The 24253-nt window shown below is 37.9% G+C and overlaps 1 protein-coding gene across 1 annotated transcript in view; it reads right to left on the reverse strand.

The window, feature by feature from the left end:
* The window catches only part of ANKRD27 (ankyrin repeat domain 27), a 34343-nt gene that overhangs the window by 4313 nt on the left and 5777 nt on the right, over nucleotides 1-24253 (reverse strand). Inside the window, exons 9-24 of the mRNA XM_086468950.1 lie at nucleotides 23805-23926; nucleotides 22771-22849; nucleotides 21759-21891; nucleotides 16644-16736; nucleotides 15699-15826; nucleotides 15155-15237; nucleotides 14266-14381; nucleotides 13399-13491; nucleotides 12846-13043; nucleotides 12464-12523; nucleotides 12204-12323; nucleotides 7559-7603; nucleotides 4646-4768; nucleotides 2685-2882; nucleotides 1397-1516; nucleotides 649-810 (exon numbers count right to left, since the gene is read on the reverse strand). Coding sequence (XP_086325076.1) covers nucleotides 649-810; nucleotides 1397-1516; nucleotides 2685-2882; nucleotides 4646-4768; nucleotides 7559-7603; nucleotides 12204-12323; nucleotides 12464-12523; nucleotides 12846-13043; nucleotides 13399-13491; nucleotides 14266-14381; nucleotides 15155-15237; nucleotides 15699-15826; nucleotides 16644-16736; nucleotides 21759-21891; nucleotides 22771-22849; nucleotides 23805-23926 — 1873 coding nt within the window. The remainder of the gene's footprint in view (nucleotides 1-648; nucleotides 811-1396; nucleotides 1517-2684; nucleotides 2883-4645; nucleotides 4769-7558; nucleotides 7604-12203; nucleotides 12324-12463; nucleotides 12524-12845; nucleotides 13044-13398; nucleotides 13492-14265; nucleotides 14382-15154; nucleotides 15238-15698; nucleotides 15827-16643; nucleotides 16737-21758; nucleotides 21892-22770; nucleotides 22850-23804; nucleotides 23927-24253) is intronic.

The raw sequence follows: 24253 nt of genomic DNA on the forward strand, positions 1-24253 counted from the left end.
ATTATTTATGGTTAAGCTAATTTCAGTTTAAATGGTAATACACTTACTAAAATTGATTCAGTACAGAATTTTGTGGTCATTATGCTACATCTCAGAGGCTATTTAAGCACATAAAGATAGGGATCATGCATCAAATCATTTAAAGAGTGAAATAATTCTTTATAATTTAATATTACGTATTATGTTATTGCTATTAATAAAGGGGAAGATCAGAGTTATCAATGACAAGATAAAAGGTATGAAAAGGCATTAAGCACAAAAGATGGTGGGTGGAACAAGGAAGATTGCTAGCAGTGTAACTGGTTAGTGAAAGGCGCTCACTTTCCTACATTCAACATTTCTTCTGCTCTCTCTGCCATTACTAGCATTAGTGTCATTTTCATCCACGTATGTGTTTTCACTCTTTCTAGACTCATCCTTTTTGTCTAGGATACCTTTCCTAGAAACAACAGGTTTCACAGACCACAGGTATCATATTGTACCCTGTACAATAAACAGGCATCTTCCGTCTCTGTGTCATACACAATTGTTAAATACAGAAGTCTTGGCAAATATTGTCGTGACAAATAGTTAATTTGTTTTCTTTCCTACATCATGCATACGAACTTTAGGAAAATCTAAAGTCAGAAATGAGCTTTCTGCACTCACCGGCTCAGCGCAGTCTGCAGGGGTGCAGTTCCTCTCGTTCCGTATGTGTGTCTTTGCGCCGTTCTGAAGCAGCAAGTCCACCAGGGCTTCATTCCTTCCTATCACAGCCTCGTGCAGTGCTGTATTTCCTTTGGCATTAGAAAGGTTAACAGAAGCTCCATGCTGGACAGCAAGATAAAACTGAAGTTATACAGACAGAGTAGCATGAAATGGAGGTAGCACATTACTATTCTGTTTTTCTCTCCTTTTCAAAGTATGGATAAGAACAATGCAAGAGAAGCCTTGTAGCTGTATACGAATGCAGAAGCATATGCTAGCAATCACCAGTTCAACAACAAGCCACCTGATCATATCCTCTCTCACAGCCACAATTTCATAGATCAGCTCATTTCATATCTGCACCTTATCTACTATATATTCAAAGTTTAAGAGATATTTTTTAAAAAATTACATCACGAAAAAAGCAAAAAACCCTATGTGATAGAATCACAAGCAAAAAAACCTAACACCTGCCACAAAAAAGTTCCATAAAAACAGCTAGCTGTACAATAGTAAATTAATATTTAGCTAATAAAAAACCATGAAGGGAGGGGACTGAAAGGAATGAGATAACAAATACTCTTATTTTTCCACCCCCAAGTAGTTTTGACAGAGAAACGCATAACTAAAGATACTAATCCCGAGTACTGGATAAGCAGATACCACGTAAGAAATACTATTCTGAACATTCTGTTTTCCGTGATCTTACCTGTAACAACAAGGCCGTAGTCTCATACTGACCATTCAAACATGCATAAATTAAAGGAGTATTTCCATATATATCTTTTTTATTTTGTTTAGCATTGTAATCCATCAGACACTTTACCACCTATTGAAAGAAGTAACAATGTTTTCATTTAAGATAGCAGCCAACCATAATCATGCAATTAAAGTACCCCCTCCTTTTTTATTATTTTTAACATTATTTTGAAATCTAGAACAAAGAGATGAAAGAAGAAAAGATGGCGAAAAAAGTCTCATCTTTGCCAAACAGATGATCTCTTCCTATCATACAAATTCTCATATTTTACCACATGCTTTTTAAAAATAAACTTTAAGCAACTGAAAGAAAGGCCAGAAAATAAAACTCAAGGTATGTGAAAAACATACATAATCAGTAACAAAACATCAAAACCAAACCACCACAGCAACAGTATCCTTTTGCCCTTTCCGAACTCATCAGAACACTCAGGAGGAGTTCTTTATGTTGTAAATACCCCAGGAATGAACTTTCATTAACCTACAAGTTTGGGTTCTAGTCTCATTTTGTTCTTGCTTCCCTAGTGCTTTGTCTCCCCATCATCTTCATAATTCTCTTTTTTTTTTTTTTCCTCTTGCAATCCTCAGCTCCTTATTCTCAAAACCCTAGTTTTCCACTTTCCTGTATATTTCCATTTGCCTGTCTGCAGCTGCTTTTTCATGATCATTACTTTTCCCCTCTCATTTACTCTCCCTCCTGTATTAATATCCTCCCCTCACTAGCTCATGCTTCTCATTCACTGCTTATGCTTCCCTGACAGGGAAGGAAGTCAGGGATGAGGTTATCTGCTACCCTCAGAGCTCCGCTTGGCTCATAATCTACTGAAATGTGCTGAAGATATGGTAAATATTTAATACTGTGGTATTGAAGATACCAAGTCCATTGCATCAACAGATGTACACAGAACCTCCTTGAACAGAAGGTACAAAGAGAAAATACATAGGAAGACTCAGCTGCACAAGGTATTTTTAAAGTGTTTGGTGTACAACAGTAGCTATTTACAGCACTTTACTTAAACCATCATTTCAGGTCATTTAGAAAGAAAAGGTGCCTACTGAAACTCTTTCAGTTGAAAGATCCCCTTTCTGTCTGGAGATTTTAGACACCAGAAGAAAAAAACAGAATTGCCAAACTAATTTTCACTGTTATGGTTTAATCTTGTTGATAATTTCAGAAACCAGCTTTTTGTTGGTGGTTAAGTGTTAAATAGCTTGCATTTATGAAAAGGCTCAGTTACCTGGAAGTGACCTTTCTGGCATGCTAGATGAAGAGGAACTGCATGTTTTGCATTCCTGGCACTGACACTGGCTCCATGTTTCAACAAGAGACAGACAAGTTCAGAGTGTCCATGCAGAGCAGCCATATGCAATGGTGTAAAACCGTCTTGGTTTGAAACATTTACTCCAAGTCCATTAGCAGAGATCCTTGCAAATTTCTGAGGAAAATACACAACAAAACTATATAACGAGTCATGCTACTTTCTGTTGACCAAAAAGCAGCCAAATACCTGCTACATATATACAAAACAGGTAGATGGACATTACAAGAACTTCTGCTACAGAGCCTAATTTGAGACTTCAGGAAAAGAGTGAGTAAACCAGAGCAGCTTGGTAGTATTTTTCAACACAACAATGAGGTTTATTTTTATCTCTTTTCTTCCAACATGATAGCTTCATATAGAGAAATTCCAGCCAAAGTATTCATGATATTAAAAAGAGGCTAAAGCAGCACAGGTTGAGACGAAGTAAAACTTAGGGTTTACATATCTGTTAGGATGCTGACATACGGAGAGTGTTAGTATTATGAGTTACTTCGATTTATACGGACATTTGTGCTCTTGGAGACAGACACTACACACCTATTTTACTGCTATATGAAGCTCAAGGTAACAAGGATAAAAACTAAAATTAATTTTATTCATGTGGAAGTAACACTGGCCCAGAGAACAGACTCCCACGGGGAGTCAAGGAAACTACCTGGAAGACAGATTACACAGCAGTACAGAATATCCTTTTTAACTCCTCTTGCAAACTGTGTAGGTGCTTAACATTTACAGTGGCAGACAATGTTTCATTCTGCCTATCCTAGGTGTGCTTTTAAATGTGTGCCTGCCTAATACAGCCGTTAAGATTAGTTAACAACTTCCTTCTACTTTTCATTCAGTAGGCAAATAAATTCCACAGTAAATGCCATTCCTTCCCTTGTTATCAATAAAATGAACTTTCTGGTTTCAGACTTTGGCATCTTTAGCACATGATCTCTGTACTGAGGGTACATAGACACACGTTACCAGAGAATAAAGCACAATGTAAATGTGAAGCATTTAAGGACACTCTTAGTCTGCATAAAATAAACATAAGGTAGGAGCGAGGAATTTAGAAGAAGTTAAGCCATCTCACATTTTCTCAGTTAAGTGATACGGTTACTGCTACCTCAAAGCAGCCAATACACCAAAAATTTATACTTTTTTTTATTTTGCAATGACTTATCCAGTTATGTATACCTTCAGACATAGTAATACATTTTCTTCCTGAAAGGCAAGCAATTGGTTTTCTACATCCAAGAAGCTGGAATCATTCCTTATTTAAATTTAAAAAAAAAAAAAAAAAAAAAAAAGTGTACTGTAAAGCCTGATTCTCCTCTACAATCCATGATCAATAAGGGGAAACAAAGTCATTCCAATTATATCTAATCTCTGAAGAGGTTTTAGATATACCTTGTATGAAAGATGTCAAGCAATTAAAAAGACAACTTTATCAGCATTACATTGATTATAGGATTAGCAGGTATTCATTGCTAAACTGATTACTAACAGATAAGTAGATACTCTGTGACAGTTAGCAATGTAAACTGCAAAAGAGAACCAGAAGCTGAGGCTTGGAAGATTTTTCACATTTATTCAAAGTTGTCCAAATCTTAATGACAGCAGTCCACATATTCTAAAAGCAAACTGCAAAGTTTTTTCACTCCTTTAGATATTGAGCAAGTCTTTGAACACTGTTCCTGAATCCAATATCTTCTACAGTTCAATCACAAAGAGAACAATTTCATGACATCAGATGAACACTGTTAAGATCTGTATATATTTAATTGCTTTTTAGATAGAGGTGTTGGGCAATATGAATTCTACTCCCCTAGAGCTAAATGTTACATTACAAGAATATAAATTAATCTCTTCCACAGAATGAATACTCCAACCTTTTGTGCTGGCCCACATTTTGAGCACTGGCATAGTGGATGACAGAATTCTGGTTTTGATGTACTGGCTGTGTCATCCTCATCTTCTAAGTCTTCTTCCATCCATTCCAAAAGGTAACGTACCTGGCATAAAAAGCAAGTCCCGTTTTATAAAGTCCAAAGGTTCCATGTCCTAACACATTTGCATATATAGACACATAAGATTTCACAAACATACACTTGTGAATATCCCAGGGAGACTATACAGCTACCTCCTGGCATCAGCTGCCCGCAGGCCAAATTAGAAAAGCAAATGTTATTGGTGACAAAGCAGCTAGAAAGTTCACCAAGTACAGCAGTGAAGTAAATTACAAATGACTTTCTGCTGCCTAATCAAGACTTCAGTGTTCACCTATTATCAAGCCCTCCAAATCCTTTCACCTCAGATGATTTGTGCTAGCTCATATCAATGTGAATTTTGTTTCATCTTTTGCTTTAACAAACACAAGGAGTGACAAGGATGACAACATTTAACCAATCTCCAAAACTTTGCAGGGGTGCTGACTTTTCTTATGTCAGTCACTTCCTAGGAGCTCAACAGTTTCACTTCTTCCTCAATGTACAATGCCTCATTTTTGAGGAAGAGAGGGGCCCTTCAGTGAAGATAGTCTGAGGACTCAGAGCATTCATGTGCAGTTTGCAAACAGTGATGCTTACTGCATGTTAATTCTACATTAAATTTTATACAACAACAACAAAAAAAGCTGTTTAAGAAATACATTTTTACCTTGAAATTCATGAATTCACTGTAAACTAAAGACATCTTAGAATTAGCGGTGGCTGTATTAAGTCTCCACTATTACACCATCTGGCAATGCAAGCCTGACCCCTATCTAGTGTATCATTCTGAGCTTGTATTACACTCAACAAGACAAGTCTTTCAGAAACTCAAGATAGAAATGGGAATTAAATTGTCCTCATAAGGCCAGGGACAATACATTAACAGTCTAGGTGCATGAAAAGGGCTAACGTCATGATGCTCAAAAACAAAGACACAAGGAAGGCACTTGCATGTGGAGGTTAGATCTCTCAGAGCTCCTGCAGATCTTCTGGGAAGTTCCCAGATACAGCAAGTTACAAGACTACATAGTGGGCACAGAGGTGTAATACATGTCATCTTGTGAAGGGTTTTCCTTTTACTCCTTTTTTCTTTTTTTTTTTTTTTTTTACCAGCTTTTAAGAGAGCTGTCAAAAGATGTATCATTGTCTTGTTACCACGAAGAAAGATTAGCCCTTTGCCTCTCACTGAACAGTGGCATGGAGCAAAATCAAGGAATCACCTTCTGCTGAAACTGAAATAGAAGTGTCTTTGCTGGATTTGCGAGTTGGGTTCGATGCCACAGAACTGGACCAATCCAAGAGCTCTATAGATGCTAGTCAAGAAGAGAATGGGAATAAAAGAATTTCCTACAGGTTCCTCCCACTGTCTGTACTCTCACACTTGTCAGCAAGTTCTGCTTCTTACCATTAAGCAAGCTCTGGGAAACCAAACACAGAATAATAATCTATGAAACTAAACAGACGCAGCTAGAATAAATCCTAGGACAACTAGTAAGGGCCTGATCCTGAATGATAACATAATTGAGAGGAAAGGGATGTTTTTTACAGGGAATATTACTTTCCCTGCAAATTCCACATTGTTCTCTGGAGTAAAAAGAAACCTTCTCTCAAGCTGATCTGTTTATAGAAGGCCAGATCAGTGAAGGTTTACTATATGCTACATTTGTACATGTCTAAAATAGATATTGGTGGCACTTCACTTCCCCCTTTCACTGCAGACTAAGACTCTCATAACTGACACTTTCTCCTATCACAACTCAATACCGCTGCTCTCATTACCCAAACACGCAGCTCTCAACAAAATAATCCCAGTGTCTCACCAAAAATCTGAACATGCGCACCGCTTTATAATTACAGTGGAACAGACTTTTTTTGTTTGTTTAAAGTTTTTTTGGTCAAAAGGTTAAATGTAATTTTAAGCAGACACACACTGAAGCATCTCAGGAAATTGTCCATAATCTCCCTTTGCCAGTTAACTTGCCATCTAAAACCTTCTCTACATTGCAGAGTAACACACTTCCTGGAATATTTAGCAGAGCACTCCAGGGGCACTGTAACCTGTATGCCAGACTTTTAACTGCTCCACAAGGTTTATTTTATATAGGAGATTTGCCTTTTTTTTTTGTGGTGGATTTGCACATATCCATTCCACGAGAAGAGTCAAGACTAGCTGGGTGGAAAGAATTTCAGAAGAGTGCCTAATCCAATATTCTACGCTGAGACAAAGTCCATTCTTCCTTAACACTTAACTTCGCTGTCAAAAATCAGGTTTACCTGAAAACTCCTCTATTTTGCCTTTGTTTTGTTCTGACTGCATATCCAGTCCAATATTGTGACTTCAGTATACATATCTTTTTACAGTTGTGCAATGCACCATGCTCCCCATCTAACAATGGCATTGGACAGGGCAGCTTGAGCACCTGCAAGCAAACAAACTGTTCTTTCCCATATTTCTTTTCAACATGCATGCACTTAATATTGTTCTTCCCAAGCTCTTTGCATCTCCTAGAGGTGACTATGCATACATTTTTAATTGACAGGCCTTTCACAAAGGAATTATTCAATTTAAAGTAATTTCTTTAGTGTAAGAGGTCATGGAAATGTCAAAGTAATGGGCCTTAAAGCATTGTAGGTAAAATAATTTGGGGACATGGAGCGAATATTCTTTGTAGAAAACAAACAGAACTTGATTAACTGTTGCTGAAGGAAGGTATTATCCAAAGCATTCTTCACTTATTATTTACAAATAACTTCCTCAATTTGAATGAAGTAAATTGGAATTCAATAATATTCATCAGCCATGCCAAGACTCACCATTTCTAGATCTCCATCAGCAACTGCTCTTAGGAGTTTTTCCACCTAGGCATGAATAAAACAATTTATTTGCTTTGTTAGTATTGGCATTACACTGTACACAGAAAATCCTTTGTCCTTTACTAATCTCCTAAACTTATGTGGTAGTATTACTGCTGGCCCATTTCATATTTGTTGATAAAAGTTTTAAAGGAAAAATCTTCTTGCTTTACAAAATGCAAAAGCTGTGCAAGGCCTGTGGCCACCTGATGATCTCTGACTTGCTCAGTTGAAGATAAATAGTACTTACCTAAATAGAGGACATGTAGTCCACACATAAACAAAGCCATGTAAGCTGATATACATTATTATGCCACTTCAGCAGCAGCTGACCGTGCATTTCTGTTGCGAACCTAACATTAAAAATCCCTACTCAAGACAAATTTCTACCCTGATAAACACCAGTATTGTTTGGACACTTGCTGAGCTACAACATGCTACCAGAAGCACAAAGAATGGCTGAAAAGATATATATATACCAAAGGGTATGCATGAGCAAAAGCCAGGTCTCTTCATCTCAGTTATTCCAGGGGACCAGCATTAGACCAAATAAGTACATGTATGCTGAGGTGTAACGGGTCTGCATGGCAAGGTTTTGGTAGCGGGGGGGGGGGTTACAGGGGTGGCTTCTGTATGAAGTTGCTATAAGTTTCCCCTATGTCAGATATAGCCAATGCCAGCCGGCTTTAAGACGGACCCGCTGCTGGCCAAGGCCGAGCCCATCAGCGACGGTGTTTTTTGCCTCTGTGATAACGTATTTAAGAGAGTGAAAAAAGTTATACCAGGGCAGTAATTGCAGCGAGTGAGAGGAGTGAGAATATGTGAGAGGAACATTCTGCGGACTCCGAGGTCAGTGAAGAAGGAGGGGGAGGAGATGCTCCAGGTGCCAGAGCAGCAATTCCCCTGCGGCCTGTGGTGAAGACCATGGTGAGGCAGGCTGTCCCCCTGCAGCCCATGGGCGGTGGAGCAGATGACTGCCTACACCCCGTGGAGGGCCCCCACGCTGGAGTAGGTGGATGCCTGAAGGAAGCTGTGAACCCATGGGAAGCCTGCACCGGAGCAGGCTCCTGGCAGGACCTGTAGCCCGTGGAGAGAGAGAAGCCCATGCTGGAGCAGATTTGCTGCTGGTGACCCCGTGAGGGGGGCTCACGCTGGAGCAGTCAGTTCCTGAAGGACTGCACCCCATGGAGGAGACCCACACTGGAGCAGTTCATGAAGAACTGAACCCGTGGGAAGACACATGCTGAAGAAGTCATGGAGGACCTTCTCCCGTGAGGGGGACCCCGCATTGGAGCAGGGGAAACGTGTGAGGAGTCCTCCCCCTGAGGAGGAAGGAGCGGCAAAAAAACTGATGAACTGACCTCAACCCCCATTCCCTGTTTTCCCACCTGTGCCGCTAGGCAGGGAGGAGGGAGAAAAATCAGGATCAAAGTTAAGCCCAGGAAAGGAGGAAGGGGTGGTGGGAAGGTGTTTTAAGATTTGGTTTTATTTCTCATTACTCCTCTCTGAGTTAATTGGTAATAAATTACATCTTCCTTTAATCGAGTCTGGTTTGCTCATGACGGTAAATGTTGAGTGATCTCCCTGTCCTTGTCTTAACCCCACAAGCCTGTTGTTACTTTTTTTCCTCTCCCCTGTCCAGTTAAGGAGGGGGAGTGATAGAGTGGCTTTGGTGGGCACCTGGCATTTTGGCCAGGATCAACCCACCACATGAGGCCAGCTCATGCCTGAGCACCACTGCTTGGTGCAGGTATTCTCCTGTTTATGAGTTCTACAGGGGGAAAAGGGGCAAGTGGGGTGAAGAAGAGATGGAAGGTCCTCTGCAACGCTCTGATGCCATTCCTCTGATCCCTCTGATTGCTTGTGAAAGCAGGAGAATGAGATGTATTTGTCTCCCCGCTTCTCCTCTGATTCTCTACTCTCACATGAAGGATTTGAGAGCTAACATGATAGAAGTGGGATAGGTGCCAGTAAAATGGCAGGGAGAGTCCTTTATCAATAGGCAACTTGTCCAGCCTCTGCAGATTGTTGAAGAATCATTTAATAAGCTTTGTGAAAGTCTGTTTCAGCATTATAGCAAATTATTCTAGCACTGTGCTAGAAACACCGAAGATGCTGTGTAAACAAAGTTGTTTCAATATTAAGAAACAACTTGCAAGTTGAACATGACATAGAGTAACAGCTAAAGTCAAATTTCAATCTTCTTCTAGAAATTACTGTCTTGCTGACTGTGACAGTAGTGTTTGGTACAGCAAACAAGGAAGAATGAGACCAAAAGGAAGTGTTTTACTGGTCTGATCTCTTTCTTCAGCGTTTTAACAGAAACCCAGGACACATCTACAGCTGAAAGATCGGAGGCTAGATCAACTCTATTAATCCATTTTTATCTCTTATTAGGAACGCTACTAAGTTTTATTTTATTACTTCCTTTCTAATACAGGACGAAGCTCCTTGAAGTCATGCACTAGGCAATCAAGCAGGATTCCTCTTTCCTAACTTTGAATGTCTAAAATTTAGCTGTCTAAATCTAAGCCAGTCATTTAAACTCCCTCTCTGGTAACTACAGAACAAAATGCAGTCAACAAATGACACTCAAGTGCAACTCAGGCCAAACTAAGCATGTCTGAGATTAATTTCTCTCTGGAGGTACCAATTTCTCTCCACTAAGGAGGAAAAATAGATGTCTAAAGTTAAGACAATTGTCTTTCAGACATGTGAAGTTAGGCAAGCCAAATCCCAATCTCTACACATATACATCTAAAATGGTCTATATATACTGGGGAGATCTGTGTGTCCCATAAATTTCCCCTAATCATATAGGATAACGTCACTGAAGAATGTAGAGGTCTCGATGTTCTTCAGGAGTCAGTCTCAAAACATACAAGGTGCCTAACAGCAATAGCAAGTGACCCACAAGCTCTGATAATTTCTTTCCAAAAATAACAACTTCCTTACAGTTCTAAAAACTGCCTCAGGCCCTAGCAGTGGAGAAGCGTACAACATCTGTTATGCAGCTTATAGATAATTCATTAAGAGTACTTAGGGCAAAACGTCTGTTACGTGCATTTCCCCATCTTTCCAGTTTGCTTTCTCACTTCTCCATGGAACAGAAGTACCCTCCTTTAAATGCAAAAATAGATGAAGCAAACCTACTGCAATTCACTTGCACGCTCAGTTTTTCTGTTGCTGAACAGAAATTGTGCAAGGAGTTACTAGTTCCAACACAGGAAGTTCCAAATGTACATGCCTGGCTCTGTTACTCTCTCTTTTCTAAGCTGTAAACAAGCCATATACAAGATATAGACCATGACTGGCCCATTTAAGTGAAGAGTTTAATTCACCAGTAGTATTGATTAATAAAGATCTAATCCACAGTCTAAGCCTTGAGGTCTGCAAAAACCGACTTCATCAGCTTCCTGTTACATCCAGTGGCATTCCCTTCATGGAGCTCCCTCAGGATTAGGCCCTTGCCTCTTTGCTTAGTAAGAATAAGAGCAGCGATCCCATGTGAAACTTGGCAAACAGAAATGACCTAAAGCTGGATTATAGAAGGTCATTAACCCCAAGAATCTAAGGTGTAAACCGCTTGTAATCTTTTTGCCTGGTTTGAACTACAGTCTTAGCTCTTGGGTGTGATAAATTTGTTCCTTGAATCCTCAATCTACGAGGTGAACTTTTACATATATTAGGCCTTATTTAGAGTGCTTGACAAACAGGGAGGTACACTCTTACACTGAGGTTGTCAGAGTAACCGATAATGAAGTGTGAAATAATATCGTCCAGTCAAACTTCACATCTTTGAGTTTCTTGAACATTTTTATAAAACAGAAACTTCTGGCAATCTTTTAATAGCAGGAAAAAGAAGATTTTCAATGTAGAGGTGATACAGACAGAAACAAAAATACTAAAATGGTCAATTTGGAAAAAAATGGAACAGGAGGACTGGGGGAAAAAATAGAGAGAAGCACCAGAAGGAGTGGTGATATGACAGTCTTAGGAGGGGATAAACGGAAAGTATGGATCTGGGGTCTCACATAAAAAAATTCAGAGGATGGCACCTTGGTTGGTGTGGACAGAGCAAAATCAGCACCCACATACATGCAAGACATTTAATATATAGTGCATACTTCTTCACACGTCATAAAATTCATTTCCTATGCCTATTTTAAAAGCTTGTCTTAACATTCTTGTTTGTCAAATTGTTTGCACGTAAGCCTGTACTAGTCTCTTTTCCCTGACAGATTTTGTAAGCTAACAATGGCATTTAATTACTGGACAGGACAGCAAGGTCCTTGGAGCACCGACTGCCATTATAATTTTGTAAACCTCAAAGAATTCTCAAATTATATAGTTAACTGCAGTAAATCTGGTCAACTACTCCAAACACGGTTTCAATTTTCCCCCAGAAATAACCAGCAGAGCAGTTGACACCATACCAAAATAGGTGTTTATATACTGAGATGACAAGCACCTGAGGACAGCAGCATATAATTTTCCAAACCAGACAGAAGGCTATTCCTGAAGCAGTTTAAAACAGTGTTGCAAAATATCACTCTTCTGGCCTCCTTCATTTTGCTTATTGTCAAAACTTGTACCTCAGTCTTACCTCTTTATAACTACTTTTTACTTCTTCTTGCCTTGTATCAGTTGATGTTGATGACAGGCTTGAGACAGATGATCCTCTGCTGAAAGTTTCTGTTGAGCGCTGGGGAGACCTAAGCGGTGACTTAAAGTTGGGGAAAACAAAAAAACAAACCAAAAAACCCAAAAACGACAACCAAAAAAACACCCAGAAAAAGTTACATATCAGATTAAGCAGGTTAAACATAGGCAAAAAAAAGTTTAGCAACTTGTATTGGTTGTTACCTCAGAAGCACTCTGTCCTCTTTCAAATGTTAGATAGTTTAATTCCATCAATGACAAAATCTGCATAAAAATATTAATAAAGAGAACCCATGTAACTCCACTTGAAGAGGAATCTACTGACCAAAACACAAATTAGCCGATAACCTAATATTAGTAACAGATTATGACTAAGCAGATTAGAAGTACCCATTTACAAGTTTATGTTGTATACCACAGACTATATCACGCTATTAGACTTAAAATGTGACCCTTCCTCCTTAAAGTGAAACACACATTTTCACTTTAATTGTACCAGACCACAAAATTCTATTAGCAGATAAGCATCTACACCTCTATAGAACTGCATCAGAAACGAATCAGTTTATAAAGTAAAGAAGAATACCTTGGAATTTAATGCACACTGTAGGGAAGTCTCTTTCATTCGGTTCTGAATTTCTGGATTTGCCCCATTTTGCAAAAGCACTTCTATGATCCCTTGATAGCCCCAACGAGCAGCTATATGGAGAGGAGTATCTCCCTTTTCATTACCAATATCTAGTCTACAGGAATGCACATCATAGTAGACCAAAGCTTTGACGCACTGGAAAGAAAAGGAAAGCTATCAATAAATTATAGTATTGTTTCTCAACTCATATAGCATAGGCAATCCTAAAAAGTTTTTTTTCACTGCTGCTCATATAATGCATTGCCTAAAGACCAAGCTTTTATGGGTCAGTGTCATTAAACAAAGAGTTAAATAACTCAACTGAATTTGCACAACGCTACTATTTTTAATGTGAATGCATAATTAAAATTGCTATGAACTACTGAATAAAGTTCTAATAAATATCTTTTATTTACTTTCTAAAATATGTAAGTTTAGCGCAAATTTGCATCACAGTTTAATTCCATTCCATTAGAATGTCCATTTAGTTTATCACAAAAGAATGACTTACATCCTCATGACCATAAGTGCAGGCTAAATGAAGTGGAGTATTTCCATTATTGTCCTGAACATCGGTACTTGCCTTATAGTGCAATAAAAGAAGCTTAAAAGAAAAATAAAAGTAGACATTTAAGTAACTAAAAAATTAATGGACAAACAATTGTTACTCTGTATATTCCTTTAGGTTTCTAGCATGATGAAGCACTTCATGAAAAACTACCTGTTTCTCCTGTTTCAGGCACTACCCTCCTGGCATTAGAGTACTGGTTTTGCCCTACCCTAAGAACCAAATAAAAGCTGCTTCTTACATATTCAGAGTTGTCATTGAAAAAAAATCTACTGCAGCAAACACTGCAATATACATAACACAAGATAATTTATACTATATTTTAAGAGCCCATGTAAGCGAAGACATAGCTTAATTTCAACATTGCTAACTGAAGAATCTCACATATATAAAATTCAAGTACACAATAATTAATGCAGTTATACAGTCCATCCTAAACACAATGTGAAGTCATTTAATTCTTTCCAATGACTGCAATGTCTTCTGTCTTAATCAAGAGCAGAGATGTTAACAGGCTCTCCATTTGTACTAGTATTAGAGATTTTTATTAACAAAATTGAATTATCAGGCATGCATAGCTGTCAATTGCTTGGTTATTACAAATGGCTGAAAACTTTGCAGTACAGGAAAAAATAAAATATCATGCAAACTACAATGATAAAAGATCCTCAATTCTGACGGCGTACACAGTAAAAAGCTTCTCAGAAGACCTAAGTGACAGTAACAGTAGAACAGCTTAGTAAGAGTAATTTATTTATTATTTATGTTAAGAATTTATTTTTCTTTCTAATTAAGCCTTTTGGTGCTTACTGTAACGTTTTGATACCCCTTCTGACAGGCAAGGTGAAGTGGCGTTGAACCATGGTAATCTGTAGCATTGACAATGGCTCCTTTGGCTACTAGTAAATCCACTAACGATGTTTGCCCTTGAAAAATATGCAGACATTAAAAGAAAGAAGTAAACTTTGCACAAGAACATTGCTACTTTTCAAATTCAAACATGAACTATAAACCAAGACACCCTGCATTTCTGCATACTATGTTTCTGTATACTGTATATTCACTTCATTGGTACTTGTTTTTTTTGTTGCAGATTACTCAAGGTCAAAGCTCTATAAAAGAACCTCCAGCTAAAAGCAAGCTATGCTTGCATCTTATGAGTAAGAAGAGAAAACAAAGCCATATCACACAAAGCATTCTCTATCAGGATTCGAGATAATAATAAAAAAGGAAATTAGTGATAAAAAAAATCACTAACAAAATTAATAGATCTTCTAATAAATGCAAGACGAATGGCGTAATGAACATTACAACAGAAGAGATGGTACAGATCTAACACGCATAGCCAGGAGAAAGTAAAGATTCATTTCTCAATCTGCCAGTTCTTTAAAACAAGTCTGGTTTCTGATGACACATTTTTGCTTTTCTCACAGCTGAAGAAAGGACTACTGTGGTAACCACTAAGGCAAAAGTAAATAGCCAGCCAACAAACAAACAATAACTTAGCCATAAGAAACTGAGCATAAAAGAATATACACTAACTTCAGTCCATGCCAAGACACTCGTTTCCATAGCAAATAAGCAGAAAACAATTCAATGCAAAATTCACTCTTTAATGGAAAGTTGGAAAACATGCTACCATGAAGATAAGGAACATAAGGAATAAAAAACACCAGTGAAGAAAACCAACAATACCTACCACAAATAGCAGCTATATGAAGTGGTGTATATCCCCGGTCATCTCGGGAAAATGGAGTGATAATGGAAGGATCATTCAGTTTCCTTTAAAACACAATTGTTTAAAAGCAGCTCAGTTACCTATGCAGCAGCAGTAAGGAGGAGAGAAAGAGAAAAATTGCCAAGGCCAACAAAAAACTAGTTTTGGAACTTTTTATCCTTTATCCTTTCACACTGACAAACTATTCTATACAGAGTTTCACATTTTGTTAAGAGATGTGGTTTTGTCCAAGACGTGTAAGTTAGCGTCAAGAGAAGAAACATTTCACACCATGTTTACCAAAGGACATACAGACTCCATCAAAAAATTGACTGGTTCCAAGGCATTCAGCATTCTCCTAATATTTCTTCTATTTTTTCAAATCACATAAACGTACGCTCTCTACTACATACTGAAGTGCTATCAACTTCCTCCATAACCAAAAGTAGCATACTTTCTAAAGTAAATCTTAGATAAAGACTTTTACATAGCTTTTTGTGTATTTGTGGAAATGAAAAGTGCTTACCCAGAAACTAGCTTCTCACATTTGTCACAGTAACAGAGTGGATGACACATTTTCTGTACAGTGTCCTTATCACTGTCACCTTGACTTAGTAATCGCTCCACTTCCTCCTGATTACCTGAAGCAATATGCTACAAAAAGACAAGAGAAAAACCAGAAGGAGGAACCAATATAAAAAGTCTCCCTTTAAGAAAAAAAAAAAACCTACATGAAAAACAGTCATTTACTAAAACACAAAATGAAACGAACCGATGATAAAAGACGTGTATTCAAGCATTAAAAAGCAGAAATGAACAATGTCACAGCACAAAACCCCCAATGGGCATTTAGTATTAAAAAGAATCTGTTCTTGGCTTGCTTCATGTTCTATAAAAAATTAAAACAATTCCTATTGTTCTCTTTAGACACAGTCACGAAATTGAGCTCCCTCTCTGCAAAAACATTTCTATAAAATTACTAAGTCTCTAGCCATAAGCTGTGAACACATATAATTATAAGCTTTGCTTTGTGTCCTTGTAAAGGCAAAATTATTTTGGAATGACAATATGAAATTAACATACAATATGAACTAGCTGTCAGGTGACCACATTTAAATTATTTCAGAAAACTCTTTCAATTTCAAGCACTAAAAGCTGTGAAAGACCAGACAGTAATATCACATCTGTGCATTAAATGGGCCAATCAATACCAACAGCAGCAGCATTTCATCCTCATTTGCTTCCATATTTCATGTATCATGTGCTGAAATCTGCAAGGTTATATTAACTTGGTAACATTTTTGGGACCAAACCACACTAGATTCAAAACACACTTTTAGCATCTACTAAAACACACTTGCCAGTACTAACGTAATTGACACCGCATTACATTTCAGAAAATTGCAGAAACAAAGGAATATAAACATGCAGTGTGTAAGTATATACATATTCTGCCATAAAAGTTGCTAACCTTAAATAAGCAGTCTATTGGACTAGCAGACATCTGGGACAACAAGTTCATCCTTTGTTTTAAAAGCAGCTTGTCACACAGTCTCTCAGATTCCTGAAAATAAAATATACAGATTGATTATCTGTAAGGTAAAACCATCTACGGGTAAAGTACCATACCTTAATAGTGGAATTAAACTTTTAAAATATTAAACGCTGTATTTACCACTTATGAATTATCAGATACACGTAAAACCTACATCAGTTTCACATTTAGGATTCCAAGACTTTTAAAAGACTGCATACCTGCTGTTCAAAGAAATAATAAGTAGATGTTCACCAGAGTATTCCTTTACTGTAATTCTCCATGAACTAACTGAGCATTAATGAAATTATGGTTGTACCATCTAAAAAAGAACACAGCAAAACTAGGAAAGACATAAAAAAAAGACAAGGTGCAATGTAGCTTTCTTACAGGGAAAAATTCAGATTCTTCACTCTAGAACTGTGCTACAGTGGTTGATAAAAATCGCAAAAAGTCCAGAGAAAACACACAAAGAATGAATATCCACTATTCCTCAAAATATAACTACTGGGATGCCCAATAAAATCATCACACATTGGGTCTGGGGAGGCAGCGGGGAGAAGAGAGAGAAGAAAAAAAATGTTCTCTTCATTCTAGAACTCATTGCCATAGGATGTTTCAAAAATCAAAAGTATAAATGGACTCAAAAATGTATTAGACATTCATTTAAGCCATAGCTACTGGTGGCTATTAAAAAAAGATGACCCCAATACAACTCTGACTCAAAGACTCTGCTGAACTCCCTGCTACTTGCTAGAAAATAAAAGACTGTACCAGGTGAAGCATTACTCTGTAGCAGACTCATTCATGTAGTGTTTCCTACTGGTCACTTCTTGAAAATCAGAGATTAAGCTAAGCAGGCACATAGTGCAACTCTCACATCAGTACTTCCCATCTTCTGAGAAATCTGAAGATACACTTCAGGATGCACTAAAGAACATACATGCTTCCAAAATCAGGTGAAAATTCTCAAGTAGAGTCCAATTTTGAAATGGCAGCATTGAACCTCACATGAAATAAAACAGCAATCTAAAGAAAACACTTTCTAAGAAAGTAGATGGAAACACTTGCACATAGTTGATTCTGATCAAGCAGTGAATATAATTTCTTTGTACGTGCTTTTTGGATAATGACTACCTCCCGAGAAATGGAAAGACTCCCAGCATCCATCAAACTGAACACGACTGCATTTAAGATAGATGCCTATGTATCAGATAAACATTGATGGTTTAGGATGCAGGCTACAGCTTCTGCAATTAAGTCTGTAAAGACCAGGTATAAATGAGTAAAAAACGTCCAACTTGGCTCTTAACATTAGTAAGTCAGCATAAAGTTTACAAAACTAGGGAACTGCAAATAAACAAGGTCACCTGAATGCCAAAAATAAAGTTCAGATTTTCTAGAAATTTGATCACTCAAGTTTCAAAATCAACACAGAGTCTCATAAAGCTTTGTAAAAAAGTCTCCATTGTATAAAAACTAGTATCATTAAAAGCATGTTTGTGAGGTCTAGAGACAAAAGTTCAGACCTGTACTTCACAATAAGTTTGTATTTAGACACATGAAGATGACAAATATTCACCAAACTTCTTGAACTGAAGTACTTCAGCTAAAAAGATACCCAAGCATATTTTTTCAGCATTACAAGGCACATAACACTAGTCTCCTTGGATAGATTCTTCAGCATGATCAGGAATAACTTCCCTAAGAAATATATGATCAAAAATTTTATTAACTAGAAAAAGTGTTAAAGCTTTACTGCTCATGTAAGTTTCTGAAGTCTAATATTCTAATATGAATGAATGTTCACAGACAGCTTTATACTTACACTATGGAGAATCTAAGTAACAACTAGCAAGTCCTACTGTAGTTTTAGCACTGCTCCTTCCACAGTGTATTTTACAAAAGAAGTGTTCCCCATGTAGAATAATTATTTCAGAGAGTCACTTGAGGCAGCAATCCTTATGCAGAGGTATTATCTTATTTATTACATAAATCAGAAAAAAGAAACCCTACATATCTTTGAAAATGAAATATAGAATAGCAGAAGAATCAGGTATCAGTCGAAATACTAAGCAAGTTTGGGCCTTCAAAGACAAAACATGTTTGTACCAGCTTTACTTGCACTCCAGGAATTTAAAAAAAAAATAGATTGCTTTAAGTGGGACTCTGGTATTTTAAGTCTCTTGTCTAGAAAATACACATCCAATCATTAATGATTTTTATCTAACACTACTCTGTACTAAAGAAATATTTTACCTATGAGGTTGTACCTGTATAATTATCTATCCAGGGTGACATTCACAGATAACAACTGATGACTGAGGGAAATTATCTCTACACACACACACCCCCAAACACTTTATTAGCCTCAGTTTGTGTTCAAACCTTCCTTTCCTTGCTTCTCCCACCTGCACTTCCTCCATGCAAACTTCATTGCCACGTACAGCTCTTTCCACAGAAGGGTCAAAATGCTGCCCATTCCCTAGTGGCTAGCTCCAGCTCCCTGCTTTATACCTTACTTCAACCCCTCTGAACTAGCTATGCATAGGAACACAACTAAGGTCCAACACTTACTAACTGGAATTCTAATTAAATAAGGTTGACAACTCCTAGAAAATAAAATCTAATCTTTCATGCTACCAGTTACATGCTCCTCTCCCCACCCCAACCAAATGTCTTTCCAGGGCTTGCATGACCTTGGGTGAAGGGATTTGGCAGGTGTCTCCTAAGTGCAATTTTCTTACTGACATAAGGGTGATAATATGCCCATTATCCCACGGGGTACATTAGTTCCCTGCTGAATTTTCTTTGTGTAGTTAGCTTCATTAGGGATTGGACAACAGCATTACTCAGCTGCCAGAAGTTCCATCTGAAGCCAGCTATAAAATTAAGCGTAGCCACATAAGGGTATGGAATGAAGCCCCAGGGCACAGCAATGTTCCTGCTCACTGAAATCCCACAACCACTCCCAGCACAATCTGAAAAAAGGAAACCATGGGGCATCAACATGACAGCTGCCACTGCTTTAAACAGAGTTTATCTCTTTTACCAGAGAATAAAGGAAATGAAGGGAGAACAGTGCTACCAGAAATTCCTACCATGTTCCTCTACCTCCTAACTACCCTTTTTCAGTTTTCAGTCAAGGGGCTTTTTGGCCCCTAGTTTCTTCCTCTTCATTGTGTGCCACCTTCTCCCTTACTCTACACTACAGAAAAGGGTGATTTAGCTCTTTCCTTTTCAGCTGTGCTAGAAGGCAGGGGGTCACCTAGTTCCTTGTCTTCAAGGTTCTGCTGTTTTCCATCTCATCTCAGGGTGCTGCCTTCAAGCCATGTTGACTCTATGAAAGGCAATATAGAAGGAGTTCCTGTTGCACACCCAGGGTACACACATGGAAGTGAGGAAGAGGCTAGCACTCTAGGTCTGGAGCTGATCCAGCTGAGGTATGGACAGGAACACTTATTGCTTGCTCTGATATTGATGCAGTATGAGACTGCCCTCATTTAGATTTTTTAAATACACAGTTCATCTTTCAAGATGCCTCTCAAAGAAATATAGTATCTTATTTGCCTCACTTGAGGGCAATCCCAGTATAAAAAACCTGCTATCCTTAGCTATATAAGGAGGGATAGGACCAGACATTTAATAGGAAACAGTCTTTATTCTAGAAATTTCAAGAACAGTATATTCCTGTTTTCAGCTTGCAGGCAGTGTTGTGGAAGAAAATTCTACTTTGGTTCCAGTTCTCCATCCAGACCACCAGCATTGCTATTTGTATATCGATTGTTAATGATAGCCAAGTGACTGCAGGAAGCAAAATTGTTTGGCAGGTTTTCCTTTAAACTAACATTTTTATTTTTTTTTTTAAACAATTCAATACAGCATTACAGACAAGAAATACCACAGTCTCTTTACACAAAATGGACTTTTTCATGTTTTCTGTTTTGTTTTTTGTTGTTGTTTTTTTTTTTTTGAGTGTACAAAACAAACCGACATATGACAGGTTCATGGAAAGTTCTCAGAAAAGAACAAAACCAAAAATAACAAGAGGCTAAAATGATACTTTAAGTGCTTCTTCTTTAAGTTGTGCCCCAGGTTGCCCCATCCCAAGCCCTGCACACTGAGCCATCATTCTGGCCCCTGCAATTAGATTCCAGTGCTTTGCAGTTGGGCAGACTGAGACACATTGAACTCGCTCTGGTTCCAAGTTCACTCCTTTTGATTTCCACATCAGATCAGGAAAACCTAATTTTGCAACAGGAGAAAGTTTTACAGGAGCAGTAAGACTGGATTCCTTCACTGAATAAGCTACAAATTTCTTAAAGCATAGAAGTTTCTAAAGTCACATTAATATCACTCTTGATTGGCCTGCAGGGATTTGACCCAATTCATAGAAGCTGTAGTTGTCCAGTAGGAAGTTACTCATGCATCCACAAACTCCCCGCCCCTGCTGGGTTTGAGATCCCAAGAGCAATATTTGACCTTCAAACACCACCTTATCATAGTCCTGCACTCCCATTAAATTATCAACTTTGCACAACATAGCAATCTGCACTTGCAAACACATTAAGTCTTTAGAGTACAAAAAACTTACTGAATAATTCTAAATTACACTGCAATCTCCATTCTGCTAGCATAGCTAAGCTTTTTAAAATCATTAAAAAAAAAAATCTGCTTAAGCTATGCCTACTATCAAGTACTGCATTGCTTTCACAACCATGATAAGAGTACAAACAGGAGATACTAAACTTACTGAAAAGTGAGCTGTTGAAAATAGTGCTGTCATTTTTCTTCTTATCATATGAAGCAGATTTGATATTTAACTACGCCCTCAAGGAGCATGCAATGAACAAATACTGCTACAGCATCAGGACTTCATTGTAACTATTTGGATTATTTTAGCATTTGCTTCAGGTATAGTTACCTCAACTCGGAGTGCAAAAAAAACTCACATTAGCTGTTTGTATCCTCTGACTGGATTTACTACCACAGTGGTACACAGTCCTACAAGCTTATCAAATACACATTTGACAGACTTTAAGAGCAGCTTACTGTTGATCTGTCAGAGAGGTTGCCTTGCCGTATGTATTCTATTGCAGCCTCAATTGAGGTTAGACAGTATCCCAATTCATCCTTCACTGAACTGCAAAGCCTGAAGTTCTTTATGTAACTCAAGTTGGCCATCCTGAAATAAGAAGTCAGAGCCATGAACCACTAAAAGTAAAACACTAGCATGACATATCTTAATACATCAACTCACCTTAGGCAATCCAGGCAGACAACAAGTATGGCTTAAGAAAAAGCTTCCAGAAAGATTATTAGGCTAGCAATACTATGGCTGTTCTGAGCTTTGTGGGTGGATCATAACCCTACTTATCTCTTAACTATTCAATGAAGAGTTATTAATTGGATATAAAGAAACATGAAGGACAGGATAAGAACAGCAGTGGGAGATTGTTTCACGCATTTCAAATGTGTTTATGTTTCAAGCACCATAAGCATCCATGTAAAGTGATAGCTACGCTTTAAACGAAAAACTCTAATCTCAGATAGGGGATACGCCAACACTAAAACTCAGCTCACGTGCAGGTGGAAAGTTTAGATATACTTTTACTGATAGTGAGGAGAGATAAACACAATGGCATATGCTAGCAGCAAGCAATTAAGCATTCCAATCTAGTTTCTCTCCATGAAATACATCAAACATTTAGATGCTACATAAAAGGTTTCACAACTCCAAACACAGATGAAGGACCAGCCTGCAAAATCTATATTGACACGCAGATCTGGTACGAGATGGCCTCCCACTACAACATTTTTCTAGGCTAGGAATCCAAAAAGCAAAAAAACCACAGCACTTTGAATTCCTGATAGGTCCTTAATTCAGACACACCTGTAATATATCTTTGCTGGTTTTCCTAATAAAAAGTTTTCTGCATTACATCAGCCCCTTTCACACTTTCAGGAAGTTATTACTACATGTTTACGAACATCTGCCCCTACAACAGCATCCCATGTAAGACTATACAATGGAGCTATATATTGACAAAATACAGTTACATACCAGTTTGGGATTTCTGTTTTTACAAGTAAATACAGCAAAACAGAGAGAAGATCATCTGCACACATGGTTTCCATGTTAACTAAAAAAAAACCCAGAATTTACATCTCATGTTAGTCACATCATAGTTCCAATCAAGACCAATACCTATAAAAGGAGTTCCACCTACCAAGGCTAAGGGCCAGATCTACTAGTACAAAATGCATCGAGTAACTAAGGCAGCCCTTCAAGTGTTCTCAATCTCACTCTAAAACAGGCTGCCAGGAGCCAAAAACTAAATACAGTTTGTACTGTACAAACTGCAATATTTGACTAGCATTCCCTCCTTCCTATACAGAAAGGGCTAGAGCACGAGCTCAAGATTTCTGAAATTTGAGGGGGGAAAAAAAACCTACCCTCAAAGCTGACACACTTTTCCATAACCCAGGAATCCTCCTGGAGAAAGGAAGAGATCTAATAGGAAAAGCCTAAGTTCATTGTACTACTCCATTTGCTTAGTGAAAGCATCTTCTCTCTCCATGCTAGATGAAATAAATACCAGGTTAAGAGCTTCATCTTTTCCTATCACAGAATAATTTCTGTAACCCACAGAAGCACTTTGAATGCAGCATATAGAAGGCTTGTTTGCCCCCCCACCCCCATCTTTTTGCAAAAGATGCATCTTAAGAGTATCAATTTCAAGATTATCAAGAAGCATGGAAAAAATAGACAAGAATGATCTAGCAGCAAACCTCAGTGTTTAAAACAGATCACCCTGAACTCTTCTGCATGAGAAAGTGTCCTAACACATGCAAGCTTCTCACATGTTCTAGGTAAAACAAGTTAACCAAGTACCCCACCTCAGCCCCATGAGAAAATACTGAAGTGTCTATCTTGCCTCCATTTTGCTTTGCTTAGAGATCTGTAAGGCAGACCCCAGCCTAATTGTGTTCAATCCACAAGTACTATTCAAGCAGTTGTTTATATACCAGAGTGCTTTGTGTGTACTGGTTAAAAAAAAAGTTAAAAAATAAGTTATTAATTCACTAGTTACTGACCTCTTTGGCTAGGAGATTGCATAATAATTTGTACCACTTTCCGTAGACAAAGTAGCTTCTGTTGAGGGGAAGTACATTTGTTCAACTGACCCAGTTCTCGCTTTGCACGTGGTATATTAAAACTATGAATTTGAAAGAAATGGTTAGCATACAGAGTTCCTGTGCAGGATGTCCAAAACCCAAGTTTTAACTTATTCAGAGCTGAAATGAAGAATGATATTGAAACATTTCCACCTCTACTCCAAGTACACTTGTATTTCTGTACCCATATATGGAGAGGGAAGCATAAGAATATAAAAGCAAAGGAGATGATCAATGCAAAGACTACCCTAAAATGACCCTTGCAAATCTTTACTTTTCCATCTGAAAGGAATGAAGTACAAGAAAAACTTGCTATTGTCTAAAGGAAGACACTTTTTGGCTGCCCCAAGACCTACTTCAGACAGGAT

This window comes from Leptosomus discolor, chromosome 8 (assembly GCF_034619465.1).
Source record: "Leptosomus discolor isolate bLepDis1 chromosome 8, bLepDis1.hap2, whole genome shotgun sequence".
Lineage (NCBI taxonomy): Eukaryota > Metazoa > Chordata > Aves > Leptosomiformes > Leptosomidae > Leptosomus > Leptosomus discolor.